The sequence below is a fragment of the Bacillus rossius genome, chromosome 3, assembly GCF_032445375.1.
Source record: "Bacillus rossius redtenbacheri isolate Brsri chromosome 3, Brsri_v3, whole genome shotgun sequence".
NCBI lineage: Eukaryota > Metazoa > Arthropoda > Insecta > Phasmatodea > Bacillidae > Bacillus > Bacillus rossius.
In genome coordinates, this window is record NC_086332.1 from 111,438,051 (window position 1) to 111,464,031 (window position 25,981).

At 34.6% G+C, this 25,981-nt stretch overlaps 2 protein-coding genes across 4 annotated transcripts in view; both read right to left on the reverse strand.

Annotated features, from left to right (window-relative positions):
• Positions 1-3,161: 3,161 nt before the first annotated feature.
• LOC134531131 (uncharacterized) lies at positions 3,162-7,424 on the reverse strand. Its single transcript, XM_063366713.1, has 2 exons — positions 6,878-7,424; positions 3,162-5,101 (listed from the first exon to the last, which is right to left on the reverse strand). The coding sequence occupies exons 1-2, from the start codon at positions 7,086-7,088 to the stop codon at positions 3,537-3,539; spliced, it is 1,776 nt and encodes a 591-aa protein (XP_063222783.1). The 5' UTR covers positions 7,089-7,424; the 3' UTR covers positions 3,162-3,536.
• Positions 7,425-9,430: 2,006 nt separating this feature from the next.
• Positions 9,431-25,981, reverse strand: part of LOC134531132 (kinesin-like protein Klp98A) — a 211,020-nt gene continuing 194,469 nt past the window's right edge. The window contains exon 25 of one of the 3 annotated variants that reach the window (XM_063366715.1): positions 9,431-12,748. In XM_063366715.1, the coding sequence (XP_063222785.1) occupies positions 12,512-12,748 (237 nt within the window). In that variant the 3' untranslated portion in view covers positions 9,431-12,511. Of the gene's footprint in view, positions 12,749-21,233; positions 25,135-25,981 lie in introns of those variants that run through there. The other 2 variants (XM_063366717.1, XM_063366716.1) reach the window with 2 other exon arrangements.

The following is a 25,981-nucleotide window of genomic DNA, read 5'->3' on the forward strand; positions in this document are numbered from 1 at the left end:
GATATCGAAGCCAGTATTTCTCGATCCCTCCTTCATACATCTTTGGAACTTTTCGGCCCTGTAGACGAAATATCCCCCTCCTTCTTCCAAGGTGAAGCGCTGATTTAATTAAGCGTTATAGGTGCCATACCAGGGACTTCTTGGCACGACTTCTGACGGCATCGTTTCTCGGCCAGCCCTCAACATGATTCAACTTCGCTACTACTACTAGGATGTAGTCAACTCATCAAGGGATGCTTTCCCTAAGCTTTCAGGAAGCAGTCAGACTGTGCTTTAGTGCAGAGAATTTTATAATTTGCTCAATTTTGGTTGACTTTCAATTATGAGTGCTTCCGCGTCCACCGCGTCAGTTTTGGTCCGGATTTTGTGGGCACCTCGGCGAGACTTTTTCCTAGTCCCAGCTATAACACCCTGTTTTGACAGGGTCCAAGAATTAGTATCCCAGACACGGAGCCGAGATTGTAGTTTTCCCTGGTCCTCGGTACCCGAAGGCTACTAAGGTGCCACCTGGTAACCCAGCTCCATCATAAATTATCATTCCAGACAATCAAATTCTCAGCGACACCCACAGCGGGCCAGTTAACCACGGAATGCCAGCAGTTGATAAAATATGTGATGGTTAAAGTTGTCTAATCGCTGGACTAAGTGTTAATGATTATAATTCTGGTATTGTCAATAACTATACGTATTAATTGTAAGCAACACAGGAAAGTGTGAATATGTGAATTGGCTATTTGTTTACTATTTTGAATGGATTTTTTTTATATTATTGTTTTTAATATTTACGGGTCGGCCCATATTATTTTTCACTTTAACCCATATTATAAATTGTAATTTATTAATGTTTTAGACCTATTATAAACTTTAAGTAATTAACTTTTTTTTATCAAACAAACTGGTGAGTATAAGAATGATGTTTGTTTTCTGCTGTTACAGTTAATTATGAAAGAAAAATAAATAGAAGCACAGCTATAGATGAACCTGCATTTTGTATTTATTAATTTGAAGCTAATGATCCACTGTCCTCAAAGTATTTTCAGGGAGACATTGACTTTTTTCATTGTTGGGTCTTTAGTGTCACCTATGATGTTTAAAGTGTTGATGTTTTGTATAATTTCCAATGCCAGTTCTTCCAAAATAACTTCTTATAATCTTAACTATAAAAATATAACATAACAGATGCTAAGACCATAACAAAGGGAAACGAGCAATACTTAAAAAAATGTTAAAGCACACAAAAACAAATAGGTAAAAATAAAGCCTAGGAGCTTATTCACTTTGAAGTAGACAAATCGTCAGAATAACTTAAAAAGCATGAAATAATGTAAATCATACAACGTACAGCTAACACATAAATACTTTTTAAAAGGAATAAAAATATATTCAAGTGATATCAAAAACCTAGCCAAAGTACTGAATATAAAAAACAATAAATTGTTAAAGTGGAAAGGGCATTAAACTGGGTTGTTACAGTTTCTAAATAATTTTAGAAAATATCAGGGTAAATTATTATATCTGATATTTTATCTGGATCAGAAGTTATTTTGTAACTTCTGTTAGTTTTGTAATTGTCAACCCATTGTAGGTCACATTTCTTCAGGTTTGGCCAGATACGTAAAATAATGCTGTGAGCTACAGCCTTATAATAAATAACTTTCTTTGTATGTTTCTATGCACTTACAGAAGGTAAATATATAATCTCCATTTAAGATAAAATACATATGCTTTACTGTTAATGTAAACTGGATTTTAAAGTTGATTAAAGTTTGTAAAATAAGTAATAATAAGACTATCAGCATTCTTTTACATACCTGAAATAACCTGCAAAATATAACACTGGAGCACTTCAAAGCTAGTTATGTGCTAAAAAAATTTTACCTCAGAAAACTTTGTAAGTGGAACAATTTTTTTTTTTTTCCCCCAATTCTAGTTGTCACCTAAAGTATGTAGTGTTTGTAAATTTAGATCGTGGTGGTTGTATGTTGAAAATGTTGTTCAAACACAGCAACTCTGCAACGTGTGCAAGGTCCCCGTTCTAGCTGAGCTCACGTGCGGCTGGAAGCAGTGCTTAAAACATAGGGCTTTTAACCTTGTACAGAAGTTTCTTTATAGACATAATATTGAAAACTTACAACCCTTAAATTTGTTAAGTTAATTATGAGTGTATAAGAAATATGTGAAGAACCTGGGAACTAAATAAATCAATGAAATTATTATTGTGACCATTTATACCTAATTTAACATCCCTACTTATAATATTATAAATATGAATGTAAGTTTGTTTGTTATGCTTTCACGCAAAAACTACTTAACCGATCATCATGAAACTTTGTACACATTTTCTTGGAGGTATTAGAAGTAACATAGGATACTTATCATTGAAAAAAAAAAGAAAAAAAGTTTGTCAAAAAATCTCAAAATCTAGCTACTTTAACGCCATATAGCATTCCAGTTATGAAGTTCCAACCCTGAGTACTGTAATACCGTTGCACTGTATTATCGATGGTCAAAATTCAAAGTTATTTATTTTTGTTACAGAGAAATATTTTTATTGATTCATTTCTATTGTAATGATTTCTGATACTTATTTAATGGCTTCAATGCGAGCGAAGCCGCGGGTAAAAGCTAGTAGTTTATAAAAATTAATATCCAGGCATTTGATTAGATGATATTTTATGTTGACAAAAGATTACTAATACTAACGAGGCATCTTTTGTTGGCCTGCACTCTTTCATGGTGTGCACTGCATCAATAGTTATGCATTAGTTCAGGCCAGGGTATGTTGATTTTAATCAGCATGATTTAAATCGTGATTTAAATCATGATTTAAATCATGTGATTTTTTTTTAAATCACGTGATTTAAATCATAATTTAAATCATCATGTGATTTTTTTTTAAATCAGTGAATAGAATCAATTTATAATATGAATGTAAATTTTTCCTATACTGTATTTTTTAAAAATCAAGTAATCATGCCTACTTACCATATTTACTCGCATAATCGTCGCAGCGATCGCAGGGTATAAAAAATCCTGATTTTTTTAAAGAAATCAAAAAAATCAGATTTTTTTGGTTAAAATCAGATTTTGTTGATTAAAATAGGATTTTTTTGATTAAAATATAAAAAATTATAATCTGTGTAATATAGAGTACATTTTCGTGACTTTCCTCTACAGTGATTCATAATAGATTAACTCATTTTGCAAAGACAACTAGCTTAATTTTCTTTCTGTGAAATAAAATTTTACTTTGCATAGTATTTTAAGGAAAAATTAATGATGTAACTTTATGAAAATTTTTAGTACAGTATCACAGTTAACATTAGTAACAAAAATAAGGAAGTGCTATACAAAATAACTATATCTCTAAAATATATACATATAATCTTAAATGTAACTGTCACTTCTGTCATCCCTTTGTTCCAATTGTTCTAGATAAAAGTGATTTAAAACAAAACCACAATTTCCTTTTTTTTTCTCTTCTCAGAATTGCACATATACAAAAGTAGTCTATGTAAAAAAACTTCAACAAAATATTACTTATTTAAAATTTTAAACAAAAATACAAGTTTTGCAGCTTTTTCTGTACCCAGTCGATTTCTTAATGTTGACTGAACCAAACCAAATGTCGAAAAGATTCTTTCCACTGATGCAGATGACGCAGTTGCTGTTAACAGTGGTTCTATGACATCCATAACTTCAGTAGTATCTGAATTGATGTTCATTTTCCACCAGTCTATTGGCGACACTTTTGAGATGACATTTTCATCGAACAAAAAGTTGTGGAAGGGAGTAGATTTTGCTTGGAACTTAATAATTATGGGAAATAAAGACTTAATGTGTTTGTATCGGTTGTTTGCAAATGAAAGAGCTTCAGATCGCTCATCAGCTGTCAAATGTTGACCACAGAACCGTGGGTCTACAAGATATGCCAGGAAATGTGCTCCATCCAGTACCTGATGGTAGCGACTGGAAAATTTCTCCATGCTGTCTGCATTCAGGTTTTCATCTTCAAGACTTTGTTTTAGACTTTTCCACACATCAACAGCAGTGGAAATTGTACTGCTATCTTTCTGAACCTTATCGAGTGCAATGGCCACTGGTTTCAGACACCTCAGCATATCCTCTGCGTTCCTCTTTATAACGACATTCATCACTTTTCTGTAAATATTATCATTAATTGCAGTGCGATTTTCTTCACAGATTTTCACGAGAACTGGCCAGTATTTTATGTATGCTGACAGGCAGTCAACTGTTGTGTTCCAGCGAACATCTTGAGGTAGTATAAGCTGTTGTCCACCTTCTTGCTTGTACTTAGCGTGTGCAAAATGATTATTGCGGAAGTACTTAACAATCTCTACCACATGTTCTTTCACATTAGGTACCTGCAAATCTTTAGCTAGTAGATTCAAAAGATGTGCTGAACAACCATATGTGATAAAATTTAAATCTTCTTTTTCTAGGTCTGAACGCATTTTTCTCACATTTCCAGTGTTGTCTGTCACAATACTGCGAACTAAACACTTGAATTCACGTTCACATTTGGCTACAGCAGCTTTCGCTACATGTACCAAATAATCAGCTGTGTGTGAATGACCTGATGTGTCAATTGTATCTACCAGATAAACTTCTCCTAAACTGGCAGTTACAGCTACACAAATGATAGGATCATTATGGATATTTGACCACCCATCTAAACTTAAGCATACAGTTTTTCCTTCCAAACATGTCGCACACTTCTCTCTCTCGGCAGTGTATAAAGTATCTAACAGATCACCCCCAATCTGAACATGAGTGGGTGGTTTATATCCAGGACGCAACAAACTTACCATCTTCTTGAATTCTGGGTGATCTACTTGCCGGAAAGGAGAATTTGTAGCATATATGTATCGAGCAACCTGTTCATCAAGAATACATTTTTGATTACTGTTGGTTTTTACTAGATGTGTGTCAACAAGGGTTTGATGAAATTTTTTTTTAATCTCACTATCGCCATTGTTTTCATTGTGATGTGTTCTCTTCGTTTGCATAGAAGGCCCTTGGGAAGTCGAAGATGATATTTGCCCACCGGTTTTTCTCACAATGGCCAATGAATCGTTACCTGTGAGAAGAAACATCAGATATTATCTTTCACTTAGTGATGTACAAAAATTTAAGACTCAGTCCCACTTGCCATTTTTGTGTTATTTATTGTTTTACTTATTTAAGTTGTTTTGTAAGCACATATTTAGAAACTGCTACGATAGGGAAGGGAGTTGGCAAAATATATTATCTTACATTACAAACACTAATTTTTAACCACTGGCATGCAATTGTGATACACTTAGTCAAACATATTAGTCTTGTTGATATCTGGGGACTAAATATCAAGTCACTTGTAAATTCTGAACTCTCTTTTCCACAAATTCCAATGAAGCAAAGCTTATGAGGTGAAAATAGAAATGTCAACTATGTCAAGGGAGGCTGAGCCTTAAGAGTAATTTAATGAATGCTGTTAAACATTTATTCAATGTCCTGAACAAAAGACTTAACTTTTTTTAAGTTACAACAATGGCCAGGCTCTAGTTTTATGCTAACGCTCTGAATAAATTAATATAATTAAATACATAAATGATTAGATACAGGGGCCAAATGCACTGATATAAACATTGCACAGTTGTATAAGTCACAGTAAAGAAAATAACACTTTTATTGAATTTTCCTTGTCGGCGTTGGTGTTGGTGGTAATCAGTGAACCTAGCGGCCAGAATATGAACTAGGGTAGGCGGTACATTTGAAATATAGATGACAAAAATTGTTTCGTCCAATCTGTGTGTATGTGTCTACTATCTACAAGTACCGATCTGCGAGTACTTGTGTGTCTCTGTCCTATTTTTGATAAAGCTAATGAAGTGGAACATCTGTCGTTTTCCGAGGGACTGAATGAAAAAATCATGCAAGCGGACAAATGATTCATAAAATTTTAGGTTAGGTAAATGAAACCATGTTGCACATTCTAAGAACATTAAAAGCCAATGTGGTGCTAAAAGTATATTGTTTATGTTTTTACTGCACACTTTACCTGAAGTATAATATACTAATTAATTTACTATGTCCAATTGTCTATTGCATCAGTTTCGGGCAAGCTATGTTTGTGCCTTTTATAAGAGTGTGTAACTACTAAAAACAATGCCAGCACATCATATTCCAATAATAAACCATAAAAACCAATGTACAAAAACTGTTGGTCCCCATTCTAATAATTTTACTAATCTCTAACTCAAGTAAATAATTTTTTAACAATTGAAACGTAAAACTAAATGCTTGTAAATATCATTTTTGACATTTTTGTAATTTCAGTTATTGTTTTGCATCACTATTTGTTCTAAGACATCATATTATTAACACTGAATGATCTATTTACGCATTAAAAATTTGACGGCGGGACAATTTCCAACAAAGGATACTGGATAATATATCATTAAGGAAACAATTGATGCAGATTTTTTTATTGTTGGGACCATGCAGACTGCAGAATAAATGATATATGCGGGAAAACAATATAAACGAGATTGATAGATACAGATTCGACGGTTCGCCTGTAGTAGTTATGCCTAACCAGGAAATTAAGATTTATGTGGTAGTGGTATTAAAACAAACATTCTGACAGTTAAATAAACTAAACAAAACTAAGCTTGAAGAGTTAAAACACAATAAATAATAAAAAAAAAGACTTCTTATGTTCTTAACAATATTTCCAAATACATATTTCTCAAAAATACCAGAAAGTTATTGATTCTATTATAGTTTTTATTTTAAAAAATTAACTTCAAGTACTAGAAAAGCAGTATTTACAGTATTATTTTAATATGTGCTTTATATCAAAACCAATAATTACCTCTGCAACTTCTCTGTGCTGATTCTGATTCACACAGATGATCCTCTTCTGTTTCTTCCTTCTGACATGTTTCAATATGTTTTTTCATTCTGGCAACCAACCCCATTAACTGTTTTCCACATGACTTGCAGGTAGCTTTCAGACCTTTTCCTGACAATGTTGGTTCTTCAACAAAATGGATCCATATTGGGTCCTTCTTTCTTCCAGCCATTTCAACTATACACTATGATGAACTCCAAGTGAATAGACATAACAAAGAACTGCACATTTCCATCCTACAGTTCTAAAAATAGCACCTGACATTGTTGAAGGTCAAACCTGTTGCCAAGGAGATATGACACACACACACACACACACACACAAACGCACGCACACACACACATACACACGCACACACACAAAAACATGAGTAGGAGAGGAGGAGAAAAAATGAGTGGTGTTTATTGGTAAGTACATTTAACCCACCTATATTTACCAAGTGTTTCTAAATAACAAAATAACTATAAATATATTATAGAAGAAATTAAGTACTATTCAATTTCCATTCATATCTTTGCAGCAATAAATTTTTGTGTAAGTAGGCATGATTACTTGATTTAGAAAGATACAGTATAGGAAAAATTAAATGTCAAATTATAAATTGATTTTTTCACTGATTAAAAAAAAAATCACATGATTTAAATCACGATTTAAATTATGCTGATTAAAATCAACATACCCGCAATGTTACCAAATTTTACGAATAAAAGTAAGGTGCGACCATTATATGAGCAAAAATTAAAAAAAAATATATCACTGCAATGATAATGATAATATTTACAGAAAAGTGGTGAATGTCTGTATAAAGATGAACGCAGAAGATATGCTGAGGCATTTGAAACCAATGGCCCTTGCACTTGATAAGGTTCAGAAAGATAGCAGTACGATTTCCACTGCTGTTGATGTGTGGAAAAGTCTAAAACAAAGTCTTGAAGATGAAAACCTGAATGCAGACAGCATGGAGAAATTTTCCAGTCGCTACCATCAGGCACTGGATGGAGCACATTTCCTGGCGTATCTTGTAGACCCACGGTTCTGTGGTCAACATTTGACAGCTGATGAGAGATCTGAAGCTCTTTCATTTGCAAACAACAGATACAAACACACAAAGTCTCTGCTGCCTGTAATTATTAAATTCCAAGCAAAATCTACTCTCTTGCACGACTTCTTAATTCAAGGACAATGTCATCTCGAAAGTGTCGCCAATAGATTGGTGGAAAATAAACATCAATTCAGAAATTAATGAAGTTATGAATGTCATAGAACCACTGTTAACAGCAACTGCTTCGTCTGCATCAGTGGAAAGAATGTTTTCCACATTTGGTTTGATTCAGTCAACATTAAGAAATCGACTCAGTACAGAAAAGGCTGCAAAACTTGTATTTTTTGTTTAAAATTTAAAATAAGTAATATTTTATGTAGACGTTTACTTTGAATACTCTCTCGTATGTGTGCAATTCTGAGAAGAAAAAAAAGAAAATTGGGGTTTTGATTTAAATCATGTTATTTAGAACAATTATACTATAGGGATGACAGAAGTGACAAAGTTACATTTAAAATTATGATATATTTTAAGTGATATAGTTATTTCATATAAAACATCTTTTTTTTTTTTTACTAATGTTTACTATGCTACTGTACTAAAATTTTTCGTAAAGTGACATCATTAATGTTTCCTTAAAACATTATGCAATGTAAAATGTGGTCATTTCAAAGAAAGAAAATTAGGCTAGTTGTCTTTACAAAATGAACGAATCTGTTATTAATTGTACTGTAGAGCACAGATTACAATTTTTTATATTTTAATCAAAAAAATCCGATTTTAATCGAAAAAATCTGATTTTTTTGATTTCTTTAAAAAAATCATGATTTTTTCATACCCTGGTTCAGGCTCACATTTACATTTTTTTATTTAAAGTTGAAGAAAGGTTTTCGTTGCATGACTTATAAATTTAAATTGTTCGACGTGCATTTATATACTTCACTTTTTAAATAAACATGCTTTCCATGAATGGGTTTGGTTTTTCTTTTTATAAATAACTTACCCTAACAAAATTTTTTTTTTTTCACATAAACGTCAAACCCCTACTTTTCAAACTTGATTTTAGTATAGAAGGTGCGACGATTATGCGATTAAACATGTTAAGTCATACCCTGTAGTCTTCATACGTGGTAAAAATTTAGCCACAATACCTACTGTCTGTCATGAAAAGTGCTGAAATACCTAAACTCATTGTAGGTGCAATAATTTTACTAACATTTTATCGGTAGTATGAATACACTACCAAAATGAATATGCAATCTTTCTTAGCTTTTTCAAGTAAAGTTTGTTAGAAAATAAATAAAATATTGACATTGGAAATATATTATTTGTATTAATACAACTGTCAACATATTTGGAATAACTTTCTTATTATGAGTTTATGACATGACACCTAAAACATTAAAACTAAAACAAACAATGTTTTCATGAGCACAAACTCAAGAACATCCCTCCTTGTAGCATGTTACATGTAGAAATATTTTATTTTTACTGCATAATATGCCAAGCATCACCTTGCAAGTATGCATTATAATTAATACTTGAAAATACAAATGACTGAGCAGTACCTATGCACCAAATACAACAAATAAAGTCTACTTTTAAATTGCAATAAAATAAGGTATCTTAAATTACAGGAAACAAAATAATACAACAGTTAAATTTTTTTGTTCTATTTATTATAAAAATTTGATTAAAATATTTTGTGGTAATAATAAAATATGACAAAATTTGCCATTTAATGAAGTTAACTGTTACATATATTTTACAAGCATTAACATTTAACAAGGGTTCGAGTAGGAATATCACAAAAATTGCACAGCTCAAATGGGAACAAGCTACCCTTCCTTAAAGCTCTTTCTAGACAGTCTTGTTTTAGACAAATTGGTACAAACACAAGCAAGAAATAATATCTTCTCAGTTACACAAAATACATAACACAAATTACGAGCATTAAAAAAATACAAAATGGTTTTCAGTACTATCTATTCGAGAATAATGACGAAGGAATCTGCACAGGATTATGTGAATGGAAACTTAGCAAATAAGAATCTGTTGCTGTAAACTACTGAGCAGTCATGGCTAAATGCATGGCTAGTAACAATAAACCATTCCATTATAAACACACTGACACTGTCTATATATATTACATAGGTATGTTTACATACACATACACACGTGTTCCTTTACCTTCAACTAACTGACAATACACTATCAACATCAAGTTTTTACTGCAACATTCAACAATTTATTGATAAATTGAAAAATAACTGTCACTAATGCTTAAACACCTTGTCAAAAAAACTTGTGGTCAACACCACAGATTTTAAATTGCACATAAATATGTTTGTAAATATTTTATTCTGTTTAAAATTTTAACACATACATTTTTGTACTGTATAAAATAACACTAAACAAACATGTGAAAAAAATTATCCTAATCAGGTTGCTTAGTTACTATTGCTTTAACAGTTTATACGCTTCAAAATAAAAGTGACACACATGGTCATAACAGAATTGAAGTGTTTTACTGCAAAACACTTATTTAGTACCTATTTATTTATAATCACAAAATTCATTACATTGACACACTGTCTTACCATATTACAGTAAAAAATGTATTAAAATTATTTTCTGCACATTGTTTCATTTTAAATACCTTAAAACAAAATATGACATTTTTTATACTTTGAACTTTTACACATTAATTATAATTCATGTGAATATAATTATGTGTACACATAAATAAATAATATTTTGGGCCAACTTAGAGACTATGATGTAGGTGATGTATCTTTAAGTACATATTCTTATGCCACCCGTCGGTGATACTCTCGACGCACGGGCCGTTATGCATCAACACCTGCCCAGAAGCGTGTGCGACGAACACGCCCGTGCGCGCAACAGAGTGCCGATGTGAGCAGTGCGTGAACGCTACGAAGATAGCGCTGCTACCGGCCACGTTGGCCATATCACTCCGCCAGGTGTGCCGAACTACACAAAAGGGTAAATGTATTTCTTTCCAGGGACAAACTTAAACTTGTAACAGCTTTTAATTACTTTGCCCATTAACACAAATTGTTTAACGTGCGACTATGTTGTAAAACTGGCCCCTTCTGTTTTCCCGCGCTCTGTGCTTTTTGGCGGGAGTTAGCGTCTCCCTCCGGCCTGGCACTGGGGAATGAGCAGTCGCCGTCGGGAGCTGACACAGGCCGGCAGCCTCCACGCTACCCGGGAGCAGCTCTTTCGCGCGCAAACGAGCATGTTGACATAGTATTGCTCATCACGCGCATGGGCAGCACAACGACACCTGTGCCTCAAGTATTCTGTGGGAGTGTCATGTATTTACATTAATATTAGCGTTAGAGACTTTGTGCCACGCTGGAACATCCGCCGCAAACTCGTCGGTAAGGGACCTTCACGGGCAACGGAGCCGGTGCCGCCATTTGAAGGGGCTGCGTTAGTGCAGACGTATATCCGCTAACAGAAACGGCCAGGATTACGACAGCACTGGGTACCTCGTGCCAGTGATGATAAACCGCTGTAGTCAGTGTATTCATCTTCTAATTTAACAGTTTCCTGGGTAGCCTGAACAACCCAGGGAGTCTTTCAGTCAGCACGCCTCTGCCTCCGGTCACCTGGCCAAACCGAACCCTGAGACTCACGTATTTTCTTACGAACTTAATCAATACAGGGAGGCAGATGGAGCGGTGTCAATTCAAAATATTATAATTTGCAGAACTCTCTTCAATATTAGGTTTATATTATAGTTACCTGGTAGTGGATTACACTTTAAAATGTGTTTTCCAATATATGTGATGTTATATGTACTTTGGCACACCGTTAGTGTCACATATTTAATTTCTACAAATCTAAATAATAACAAACTTTGTTAACGTTTGTCATTTGTAAGAATATCAAATCCTTGAAGAGACAATTAATAAATTAAACCTGCCATGCGAAGGCATAAAGTTTTTACAAAATGTAACCTTTACCTAATTCATTTGTTTTATTTCAGCTGCTAAAAGTACTTGGACAGCTAGATCTTGAGCTCTTATCTCTACGAATATATGCAGAATTATTACATACATAAACAATTGAGCAAAAAGTTTTTTATTTCCTGTAGGCAACAATTGAAGGCAATCACACATGTACGTAGGAAATGGCAACAAAGGGGCAAAAACAAGAGTTTAGAGACAGTTCACAGAAAATTGCTGGTGGCACATTCCCTTAGTTAATTAAATGCAAGACTTGTGAGAAGTGTAGTCTTATCAGTTGTGCGGCCATGCCACAGCTAGTTGCCAATGTACTAGCTCATCCCAAACACATCCTTGTGAGCTGGCTGGTACTGTAATAGCTAGTCTCGAAAATGTCCTTTGAAGCTGGCTAGTATTAACTAGCTCATCTCAAACATTTCCTTGTGAGTTGACTAGTACCATACTAGCTCGTCTCAAACATTTCCTTGTGAGTTGGCTAGTACGATACTAGCTTGACCCAAAGATGGCCTTGTGAGCTGGCCCCATGCTAGCTCGCCTTGACCACGCCCCAGCGAGCTAGCTGGTGCCGTACTTGCTCATCTCGAACACGCCCTTGCGGAAGAAGCAGGAGAAGTGCAGCAGGGCAGACTTGTTGGGGGCCTGCCGACACGCATGCAGGGGGCAGCTCTCCAGGCTGGAGCACACGTCTAGCAGCTGCTGCAGGTACCGCTCCAGCATCTTCCTGCGCTGCCGCGCCACTCTCTCTGCGTTCCTCAAGAAGAAGTGGCGTGGTGGGAACGGGATGGCCTGGACCTGTCAACACTCCCACCGTTAATCACCTGACAAATTACCTACCTGTCACACAGTCCTTTTGGCAACTACCAGTCTGTCACTTGAAACTCCATTTTTTTTTTTTGAAAATTAAAACTATTTTACAAATTTTCAGTCTAAAGCACTCAGAATATAATCAACCTAATTTTAATGGCCACAAACTTGTGCATCTTTCTTATTATTACATTAAGTCAACAAACTTATTTTCCTAATGCTGCTTACTAACTAGGTCTATGCAAGGAGTGTTAAAGTTAAAAATCATGCATTGGAATATTTAATTTTTGGAGGTTGATTTCAAAACTGTTTGCATCAAAATAAATACATTTAAAAAGTTTCTTAACAAATTTGCACAATGTTAGCTTAGTGACTCTGCCAGCACATATCTGCAAGATTTATTTGCATTAGTATTTATCATCATTAAATTCATACTTCCTTTTAAATGTTAGTATTTGCCTTTCCTCAAATGATCAAATATCTAAAAAAAGCTTTATCTTTAGATTTATTGTAATATGAGCCATAATCTTGATAAAATAGATTAAAGTAAATCACTAATTAGTGGCAAAAGTTTGCAACTAGATTTAGTAGTTTTCATACCAGTCATTAAAGCATTCAAATAAAAGATTTTTAATTAATTATAAGCCAATTCTTCAGTACTACAAATGAAGTCAAAGAGTAAAACTTTAAATTATTATAATTCAACTGTTATATGATTATTAAAATATCTCTAGAGTAATAAAGTGTTCTTTGATTGGCCCACGATTAAGTTTGCATACCTGCACGCATACATACATGAATGCATGCATGCATTAATACATACATACATACGAGACAGATTATTGCCCTTCTCACTTGTTGCACAGTTTATTTACAGATTTGTTATGTTGTCTGATCATATTCAGAACTATGGGTAGGTAACCTGAGATCATTTTAAAATAACATATTTTTATTCTTTTTAAGAAGTATTCCTGCATTTGCCATATATGTTTCATGATCATAATTGACATTATTTCATGCTTATTAAGTTGTTCTGATGATTTTCTTGCCTTATGGTGAATAAGCTCCTAGGCATTGTTTTTATCAGTTTGTGTATTTACATTTTGATGTGACAACGTCTAATAAATCGATGAACGCTGGCTGCACGCACAAAATTGTCCCACTACGGATGTCCCACTACATGCGTGGCATCTCTCTGGTATGTTGCGGATGGTACAGAGAACTCGGCCGGCACGTGGCGGCGTACTGGTTCTAGGTTATTGTTGTGCACCGCGCCACGGGAGTATATTCGCAAGGAAGTGGCGTTCTTACAAGTACGTATTATTTTAAATACTAGTGTAAATCAGTATATTTAAACAGTGTTTAATGAGTATTGTTTTAGCTGTGTTACTAAATATTTATTGCTGGTATGATACTTTTCACGCTTTAGTTTGAAATTGGTAATTATTTGTCATGAGTTATTATTTGATCAACTAAATCACACACCGTATTATAGTTATGAGCCCACGAGCGTGTAAATATTTCGAGTCCAACAGAGAATATGCTAGTTAAAATAAATTCAAACAAATATTGTGCTTGGAATTTTATTAATTTAGACCATCTGAATCGATTATTCTCAAAATGGACTCATGGTCGTGTGGCTAGCGTGGATGACTTCCAATCCAAAGGTTATCGGTTCGAATCTCGGCAGCTGAGAATTTTTTTGTACTTGTATAAATAAATACGTCACACGCAACATTTCAAAAGTAATAAATATATTTGAATTAATGAATGCAAATAAAAGTAAATATATTAATTAAATTGTACATTTTATTTCACTCCTTTGTATCCATACAAAATAGTGATAATTCAATAAAATTTATTCAATTTTATTCATAAAAGTATGCAGAGGTAGATTGTATCATACAGAAGATAGAAAAATTAAAAAAAAATTTCTTCTTCAAAGAATATAATATTTTTAATGCCTAAATGGTTTGGTTGCAAAAACTTATTACGATTCAGTCTCAGGCCGAATATGATATTTCCTTTTCTTCTGGATCAATATTTTTCATCAATGTTTTGTTATGACGTTGTCACGTTAAACTATCATCCGTAAACCGACTTTACAGACAACCAATTTTTTTTTATGTGTTTTCACATATTTTTTTTAGTGTTGCTTGTTTTTTTTAAATCCTAAATGTGTGTTAGCAAAATTTTCTATTGTGCTTTTTTGCCATGGCCCTTTGTTTGAACAAGCAGGCCCAATAGTTTGCCCGGTGCGTAATAATTAGAGAGAGACAGAGAGTTCGGTAACCGTGAGAAAGAACTCTGGAGTTAGTCAAAGTGCTGTTGCCATGTGCCATGATTGGCTGATATACTTGCCAGGTATTTTTGCGATTGTTTAAAAATGATGTTACCATACTCTGTGATTTTTTCTTGTTGTAATTTTTCCAGTAAAGTCTCATTGAGAGGGTTAGGAAATTTGTATACTGCTATGTTTTTGTGAGGGCTGAACTTGCAACTAGAATTTTTTTACCACAGTCGGTATTGGCCCAAAAAAGAATTAAGTAAATGTCATCCATTGTTCCAGGGACATTAGTCTTTTGGCTTGTACCGTGAGTTTGTGTGCAATCATGGGATATACTTGCAAATTATCTTTTAATAGTCATCCTTCGGTACCTGCAAACAGTCAACTTGATTGTGCTGGCGTCAGTGAAGAGATTATGTGCAACTTTTTGTATATTTGATATGTATTTGTTCTCGTGGCCTGAAAATGGTGGCCAAAATTGGAGAATTTTCATTAAGTATTAATAAAGAACAGTCGATACAAGATTGGGTCCGAGAGATGTTAGTTCAGCAACCAATCATTGACTAACATTTATTTTGGAACATACATATTTTCAGGGCCCAACTGAGTTATTCAAGAGTTTATGAATGTACACTTCAGACCGAACGTTTGAGCTACTCAGAAGGTCTAGAGATTGACAACATACACATACATACACACACATATGTACACACATACATACAAGGGTTGAACTTCAATAGTGGCAACACTGCTGTAGAAACGCCACGCAATGGAACCAAATAATGTCGCTTAGACCACACGTTAGTTACATACCTACCTTACCGCAGAATAAATGAACTCTCCCTTCGCACATCACACGCATGCACACTGACGAGGGAAGAACCTCGTGTTAGCTGAAGGTCAAATGTAATGTTGACACAGTGTTTTTGAAACAGGTACAATGGAGTTGGATGAAGATAGAATGTGCCAGCAGTGTCATCACGGTCTCCAAGGGGCTTGCGGGGAATTTGCATTGCCTTACAGAATAGTGGCAAGCCAGCTAAAAGCCTTCATTGAGGGACGCAAAAATATGGCAGACATGCGTCAGTGAAGAAGTGTATTACCTGCATTACCGAAACTACGCCATTCGATTCCTAAGAGCTGGTCTGAGAGACAGCATTAGCCCATATGACTGTGCTTGACATTTTGAATGAACACCTGGGCAAGAGAAAAATTGCATCACGATGGGTTCTGCATGATTTGACGGTAATGCAGAAATGGCTACGTTACGATGCTGCTCGTAACCACTTGGAGTACTATGAGCCCAAAAGAGAGGCTTTCTTATGCTGTATCATTACGCTGGATGAAACATGGGTCAAATTGTACGAGCCACAATTGAAACACCAATCAAATGAATGACGTCGTTACAGGTCATCCCGAAGATAAAAAGTCCATCAGAACTCTAGCAATGTGAAAGTTATGGGGATTCTTGTGTACGACTGACATGGTGTTATGCTAATGCATACCGTTCCGCCACAGCAGACTGCCAATGTGCAGTATTACTGTTAATTTTTAGAACACAACCTGTGAACAGCTTTAAGAAAGAAGCAGCGACACTTTCTGTAGAGCCCACCCATAATTTTTGCTGGACAATGCTCGGCCGCATGCAGTGAAAGCATTGGCTAATTTGTTCGATTGATGGGGCTGGAAAGTTCTGCACCATCCACCATACTTCCCGGACTTCAGCCCTTATGACCTTGTCTTGATTCCTAAGATGAAAGAACCACTTCATGGAATTTTCTTCAGAACTGTTTCAGAGATTCTTCAGGCAACATTCGAACTATCAACACAACAGGCTGTGTTAAATGTATCCTACAACTTTCTCATAGCTGGCAATGGGTTGTACACAAAGCTGGTGACTACAATGAAGGACAGTAAACCTTGTTAACAGTATCTCTTTTGTATCAGTTGTAAATAAATAGTTGCCACTATTAAAGTTCAAACCCTTATACATACCCACACATACATGCCCACACACACATACACATACATACAGGTACATAGATATATATTCAAAAATATTTTCTGGGAGAGAAAACCTCTTGGCATTTATTTTATATTTTGAGCCCATTTCAAAATATCTTTCTACCCAGTGGAATGCTAGTCCATCTCATTTGCAAACATGCACAATGTATTATATTTTGATTTCAAAAATGTTCAGATTTGCTACATGTACTATGTATATAGTATAGAATAAGATTTTAAACTAGATAAAATTGACTTTCAAACCTGAGCCCCCTTCGAAAATAATTTTATGCGTAAACCTGCAAGGTAATTATTTATGTGCAAGATATAGTTAGTATGCACACTGTCTCACTTTGATTTGCTTAATCTGTGCAAAATAGACATAGTTAAAATGCCCTTGCCAAATGATCTTTTATCTTGAATGAATTAAGGCTGTCATTAACATGGGAGTTATTACGGACAATGAGGAGTAAGGACATGAGAATGAAGCATTTATGTAGGAACGAACCATGTTTGAACTCACCGGGAATCAAACTCCAATTGCCTCAATCGGAGGTGACTATCATGAATGCTGATAAGACATTTCTCAAGATAGTCAGAAATTAAGACTTTTTTATTGTTAACAAGAAAAACTTATTAAAAGGGTATTAAAAGATAAGTGCAGAATTTTTGACATGACAACGTCTAATAAATCGATGAACGCCGGCTGCACGCACGAAAAAGTGTCCCACTACGGATGTCCCACTACAATGTCCCACTACGGATGTCCCACTACGGATGTGTTCTGTTTGCTCATTGTATGCATGCGTGGCATCTCTCTTCATGCTCATTGTACGCATGCGTGGCATCTCTCTTCATGCTCATTGTACGCATGCGTGGCATCTTTCTTCCACTCAATTGGAACAACCATCGATTTGACTTTTCAATCATATTTTCGTCGTTTGTGTTATTAATATTATGTAATTTAACGATTGTACACCGATTTTCAGCACAATCGGTACGGTTATTTAAAAGTAATGTTGAAAATTCAAATACGTTTTGAACCAACAATGGTGTTTTACAGTTACACATAATAATTCAAATTACACCCGGGATCTTTTGCACAATGTTTTAAAAAAAATATTGTAACACATTATAAATAAGTTTGGTGTATTTGGGATGCGTATTTGTTATAAAATCGTATTAATATTATACCCCTACCGTGAACAAAGTTTTTATATATATATATATATATATATATAAACATTTGAAACTACATTATCTTAATAAGGCCTCGTGGGTGTGTGGTTAGCGTACCTAACTTCTGAACTAAAGGTTGTGGGTTCGAAACCCGGCAGCTGCAAAATTTTTTTTTGTACTTGTAAAAATAAATATGGCGCACACAACATTTCAAAAGTAATAAATTTATTTGAATTAATGAATGCAAATACAAGTAAATTTATTAATTCAATTGCACATTTCATTTCACTCCTTTGTATCCATACAAAAAAAGTGATAATTCAATAAAAATGATTCAATTTTATTCATAAAAGTATGCAGAGGTAGATTTTATCATGCAAAAGATTGAAAAATTAAAAAAAAATTCTTCCTCAAAGAATGTAATATTTTTAATGCCTAAATGGTTTGGTTGCAAAAACCTATTACGGCTCAGTCTGAGGCCGAATATGATATTTCCTTTTCTTCTGGATCAATCATTTCATCAATGTTTTGTTATGACGTTGTCACGTTAAACTATCGTCCGTAAACCTACTTTACAGACAACCAATTTTTTTTAAGTGTGTTACTGTATTAAAAATATTATAAGCATTAAATATTAACCATACAAAATGTAAAAAAGTATGTATTTCTTTACCACATATGAGATTTTGCAGATATAAGAAATGTAGGTAGAATTTTGGAAGGAAAAAAAAAAAAAAGGGGGGGGGGGGGGTTAAGTTGAGAAATCACGCTTGACTCTTCCCCCTTATTAATATTCCGGAACAGTATAGCTACACAAGAACTGAAAGGCAACCAGAATCTCGGGCAAGAAAAGGCAACCTCGAAGTCACTCTTAGGAACAAACCCGCTGCTTGTGTACATTGGTAACAATTCCAGTTGTAAATAATGTTTTTGGTAAAACTGGGTGTGGACAAAGTGGAGAACCTCCACAGACTAAGGCACGTGCCAGGCAGGTTGAGAACGATGTGCCACTGCATGTGCTCAACTTGTTTATTACTTTTTTGTGTGTGTGTGTTTTATGGTGAACGGATCTCTACATTTCAATTTTTTCTTGGTAATGTTATTGTATGGTTGAACATAACATATAGCTTAAACTGTTTTAATAAAAGGTCATTTAGTTTCATTGTAATATCATATAATTTATTCTGTAACATCTGTGCAACACCAGAGTATTTTTTAACTTTAATTTTGTTTGATCAACATAGCTTCAAGAATTTTTGGACAGTGAACTTTAAAAAATTAAAAGAAAAACATCGAGCTTATAATTGTGTGTTATCAGTTAAAAAAGCTGCTTGTTTCAAAATAAGTAACTACTCTAAGTGCAAAAAGGTGTAGTTTTTAAAATTTTACTATCTGTGCAAGTCACTACCTATGTACTTCATTCATTGACAAGGTTATGACAATCTTCATAGAATATAGTGTTGTTTCAATTTTCAGAAAAATTATGCCGCAATAATTTGTGAACCATCGTAGTTGGCAAGTAATGTTTATAATAACAGGGATATTATTTCCTTAATATATTTTTGGTTCTCAGCAGTTCCACGCTACCCGGCCACGCATTACACTGTTTGATGTGAACTTCCAGCCTGGCAGATGGAGAGTTGCATCTTTTTCGCAGGCATGGATTGAACAATACCTTCAGGAAAGATAATTATTTCCTATTTTGGCATGTGTGAAATTCTACAACTTGAAAATTTTGGACAGTAACAAATAAAAATTCTATACAAGAATATGTTTTTTTTTTTAGAATGTGTATGATTTTGTCTCTGATTTTAAATAATGTTAAAACTTATTTTAAATACAAAAATACTTTAATAAAAATATTACTCAATCTGATATTTTGTAAGAGTAAAAAAAAAAAAAAAAAAAAAAACTAGAGAGTAAAATGAAAAATTTTACTCAGAATTCTTTGTAATGTTTAATTTAATGAAAATAATTTTTGAATTGAATTATATTTTTTTAAAAATCATTAAAACAACTATGGTAATTTTTGTTATGTGCATGACCAGTCTGGCCTTGTCCTGTACTTTTAAACATAACAATCATAAATTTATAATTTGCCATGTCTTGAGCTTAAGCTTCATCAAGAAATCCTTATATGCCTTCTTATTTAATGTTGGTGTGTCAACGATGTTGCATGAGATCGTGTCAAGTAATTGCAAACAAGATGGTCTTGATGAGACTGTTAGTGTTTTAACATAGTTCCACATTTCGTGCTTCTGAGAGGACATTCTCCTGTATCATAGTCATTGCTTAGGGACACCATCATGGAAGCAGGTTTCGCTGAGCCTGAACTTATGATCACGAATAAGACCATATTTGCCAAGACAGCTGCAGACATATCTTAAGCAATTGCTTGTTCAGCTCGCAGTGTAGAAAATGGCCGATATTTGTGAACCTCGTATAAACAGATTATTGAATAATAAAAACTGTGCTTTAAGCAAAAATGTATTATTAATTTTTATTTATTTGTTTATCTAATGGTTAAAATAACTTTAAATTGATAGCTTAAGACCATTGGTTTGGTTCCCGTATTTACCTGCGTATGCGTAGCATATTTTATGCAGAATTTTAGTTTAAAAATTGTAGTGCGATTATTATGTGAATTTATAAATTTGGGTGAAATCTTTTTTTAGAAATGCAGTGTCTCTTGAGTATGCACGTAAATAACTATCCTGTGTTGGTTTTTAAAAAGTATGTTACAAGTAACTATCAATTGTTTAGCTAAAATATGTGAGCAGTGCATTTAAAGCACTATGAATAGCGCCATTGTGTTACGTCTGGCAGTCGGCGCCGGCGAGTGACGCGACTTGCTGGGCTGGCATTCGGCATAGGAGGGGAAATCTAAAAATAAACCAGCCAGTTTGTGTGGTGTGTGTGCACTCTGTGAGTGCGTATGTAGTGGTGTTGATGGTTCTCCCCCCCCCCCCCCCCCCCCCCCCCATATTTGTAAATGTCCGTGGTGTCTGTTTCGACAGGTGTTTAAGAAGCAACTGTGACCCAACATAATTTTTTTCTTCTTCTTTTTGCACGAGATTCCTCAGCTTTCAAATGCAACATTCCATGACAAAACTACAGCCATCTTTGGCGCTTTGAAAGTGACATTTCAAAGCCAGGCTATTTACATTCTTCAGTTCGTGCACAAATTTCTCACTGACTGTAACGTGGTGCGTGCTAGTTTTTATAAAAGAAACTGACAAGAAAGGGTAGCTTGCTGCCTTTTTTTTTTTTTTTTCTATTCTGGAAGAGGACTGGTTTAAAATAATACAAGAACCAGGGAAGGGATACAGGGCTGTCTTATTATTAGGAGAGGTCGTAAAGCAGTAGGGGTGAGAGGGAGAAAAGTGGGTGCAAGAATGCCACCACCTCACTCCCTCCTACAATAATAAAGTAGATTAGAAATCAGTAGGGATGGGACGAATCCACATTTTGGTCGAATCCGAATCCTTGTTCGAATCCTCAGTGTTTGTTATCGAATCTCGAATCCCAGTCCCACACTAAACTTCACATGTTATTAAAAAAAATCACACATTTATTTTAAAAAATTACATAGGCCTATGTATTAAAAAAAATCACATGTGTATTTATAAAATTATAAAATAAGTGCATAGTGTATACACCTGATATAAAATAGAGACAAATAACCTCAAAAACTACACACGTAAGTTTGCATCTGTCTAATTCTCTGTTAAATTAATCCTTCCTATGTTTTCAGTAAAATACGTTTGTATAACAGACACCATTTTATAAAAGTTAGGTTTTTTTTGCAATGTTATATTATTGAATGTTGGAAATGATTGAGTAGTTATGCTAATTAACAAAATGCAGCATAGTTTATCTTATGTTTGTGCTATTTCCGATACCTTCATAATATAGTTTAGGTATACAATTTTCTAGAGCTGGACGAACCTCAGTTCTCTGGTTTCGAACCGAACCGAAATGAATCAAACCATAGGAAAAAAATTTCGAGCCGAACTGAACCTCATACAGAAATTGTTTTCAATTAAAATGAACCGGCCACCAGCATTTTGGTCTCTCACTGAATGGTGAGAACGAAAGGTTCTCCAGCCATATGTAAATTTAAAACATTATATAGGTTAGCTTTATTAAAACATTGCAAAACATTTTATAAGTAAAGTTTATGCAATAAATAATGAAGGAAATAAAACAGTTTATAGAAAATCATTTTGCATTTAATTTCTTTATATATATATAGACACACACACACACACACTCTCTCTCTCTCTCTCTCTCTCTCTCTTTTAATTCATGAATAAGTTCCATCTAAATTTCAAAAAGACTATCTTCCTTTTTCAGTGTACACTAACCTTCATTTAAAAAAAATATATTATTATAAAGATGACGAACATTCAGCATAAGGCCACATAACATATTTTTGTGGTAGACATAACCTAAAATTTTTAATAAGTAAAACTTTTTAATAGGACATTAAAAAAAAGTCGAATGTGAATTAAGTTACCTATCTACATTACAAAACTCGCTGACTGCAGTTGCTGTTTTCTTGGAAGAATGCTGCTCGTCAGAAGAAACTTTAAACATTTTTTGGGGTGGTTCTGGGTCATATGGGTCGACATTATATTTTCTCCATTTGGAAAACTTAAACGACGTAAACCTGCTCATCGCAAATGACCTCAAGAACAATAATATTGTAAACGTAACGTAAGAAGTGTGGTTATAGAAATTTGCGTCGGAAAAAAGAAAACACGAGAAATAATGATGGCTGCCGCGACTACGCTAGTCAACTTAGTACCGTACTGTAAAATTTACTGGCCAGTACTTTTAATACACAAGATTAAATTATTATTTTCAGTACCTGACTGTTATAACCAAAAAGGCCAAAGAAAATAAATAGATCCCAGTAATTTACGTAATCATTTCCTACCGCATTTGTCTTGTGTTAACTTGATCACGTTAGTTTTGCCGAAATACGAGAGTTCTCGTACATGCGCTTTAGTTTAACGTATGGGGTACGCAATCTTTGGTGATTTCACAATACTTCTCGTACACGCACTATAGTTAAAGCTATAATAGACAATACCTTTGGCATTTGTACGATAGTTTATATTACGTAGTACGAGAAATGCATACAAAAATCTCTAAAGTAAACAAAAAACAAAGCGCGCCTATATGAAAAAAATGCTATGCGAGTTATGCGACGATTAATAATTTTTTTTTTACTTTGTCTGCGCTTGAAACTGTTGAGGCGACGATTATGCGATAAAAGTCGGAATATTACAAGTAATGGAATTTTGTTGTGCTGTTTTGTGAATGGTCTCAAATGGGGGTTAGAAAATTAGAAAAACGTAATTTTTTTTAAACGAACGTACGGTTTTTCGAATATATTTTAAGAGGTTTCGAACCGAACCGAACGTAAGGGTTCAGTTCGGTTCTAAATTTTCGAACTTTGCCCAGCACTATAATTTCAATTACTACCTAAAACTCTTAAAAACCCACCTCGAATCCCTCCTCGGATCCTACGAATCCTCGAATCCATAGGATTCGGTATATTCGACGAATCCAAGATTCGAAAATCCCATCCCTAGAAATCAGACAAAAAGAGGACGAGGGTTAAAATGCTTAAATGTTGCACCTTTATTTTAGGACATCAAAATTTGGAGAAAAATATTTCTCGCATAAACGTCGCATGATTATTTAGATTCTGAGCACTTTGTGTAGGAAGTTTCCCATATAAAACAATGTATGTATTTTAAAGTTGAAATCTAATATTCATTCAGATATTACTGCTTAATTATTTAATTAACAGAAATACGAAGTTGTCTGATGTGTAAATTTTCTTTTAAAGGGGTTTTCAAACATTGTAACATTTATATTTTCGTCTTTGTCGCCGCTGTGTACCGCTTATATAAATGTAGCCAGCGCTAGTTGGAATCATTCATGTTTGGTTATATTGATTCCCGTATAGAGCACGCGCACATAGTCGAATATTGATACAGAAAGTTCATTGATTGCATGCAATGTGTGCGCTCTGTCTAGTGCCGAGGTAACTACATTTGATAGCCCACACTTTCTCGTGGTGTGTACTACGAAGACAGTTATTTGCTCCGACTCATGTCCGTGTCACAGTTTTGGTTTTTTTTCTATTTAAAGTTGAACAAAATGTTTTTGTTGCATGACCTATTAATTTAAATTGTTTGGCGTGCTTTTGTATAAATCTTCTACTTTTTAAAAGAATGTACTTTCCTTGAATAGGTTTTGTTTTTATAAATAACTTTACCTAGCAAAAAATGCTTTTTTCATATAAATGTTGCACCCCTACTTTTCAAACTTGATTTTAGTATAAAATGTGCGACGATTATGCGAGAAAAAACGGTAATGTTTAAGGTAGATTTAGGAGAAAAATATCTATTGTAGCAGTACCATGGTACAATGTCCCAAGAGAAGGATTTTGGGGAGGAGAGAGAGGGGGAAAAAAAAAAAAAACCCTTGAAAAATGACCATTGTTTTTGTCAAAATGAATTTTTATTATGAGTAATTATAACTCAAAGGGTACATAAAACCAAGGTTAAAACACAAAAAAATTCATACCCTATTTACATGCAGAAGGGTCGCTTCTGCATATTGATCGCACCTTTAATTTTTGGCATAAGAAGTTAACATTTTCACCATAAAGGTCGCCCTTGAATAAGGGTCACACCATGTTGCTGTCTTCAGTAGAGTTCCATGGATGCAAGTGATGTCTTGGTATTCCGTGTCTCAGCTTATAGGGGTGTACAAAATACAGTACTGGTGTTGACCCTTGGTTCTTCTCTGTTTACTACAGGAGAGTGAGAGGCCCCCCCCCAATTCTCCGCCATGTTTACGACCACTGCATTTCCTGCACTACCTAACAAAAACACGAAGGAGAATATTGCTATTTTTTATACCCATGTTTCCCTTTCATCTACGGTTTAATTTTTTTAACCATCCTTTGCCATGGAGAGAGAGGATGCGAGGAAACTACTCTTTGTCAGTTCCTTCTATAAAAACCAGCTTGTGTGGGGCTGGATGAATACTTATAAACTTATGCACTTATAAACACCAACAAAGGCTGCCGCTTTGTCATGGAATATATAGCTGAAAGAATGGGAAATCTCATGCAAAAACAAATATATTTGGGCACAGTTGTGTCATGAACATCTGTCAAGATAAGATACGTTGTGTAGGGTGCCAGTTCATGGGACATTTACAACGATGAGAGTGGGAGAACCTTCAACACTGCCACATGGCCTCATGCATGCACACACTATCTGTTCCCCCCCCCCCCCCCCCTCTGGCAGGATTTTAAGATCCCCCCTCCACTCTCCCCACAGATACTGTGGTCTCTGTGCTCAGTGTGAAAAGTAGCATAATACTTAACGACTGAGTCCAGTCAGCAAGGTTCATGTATGTTTGTGTATTTTCAGTCCTATTAAGCACATGCTTTGTAAAACCTGAAAGTACGCCAAACAAGCTCATGCTTGAGGAGCAGTCTTCATGCAGCTCGTTTTGTTCCTGGCCTATGAAACACGGAGCTGGAAATTGCCATCTTGAGAAACAAAACCATCTTCATCAAGACACTCTCAATACCAGCATAGGTCTTCGGTGACCTTCCCTGTTAGCCTTTTTTCTCTTTCTTAACCTAACCAAGAAATAGAGAGAGGTTAACTAAATGAGTGATTTGAAAGGCAGTACTCGTGAATGAAACTAGGCTG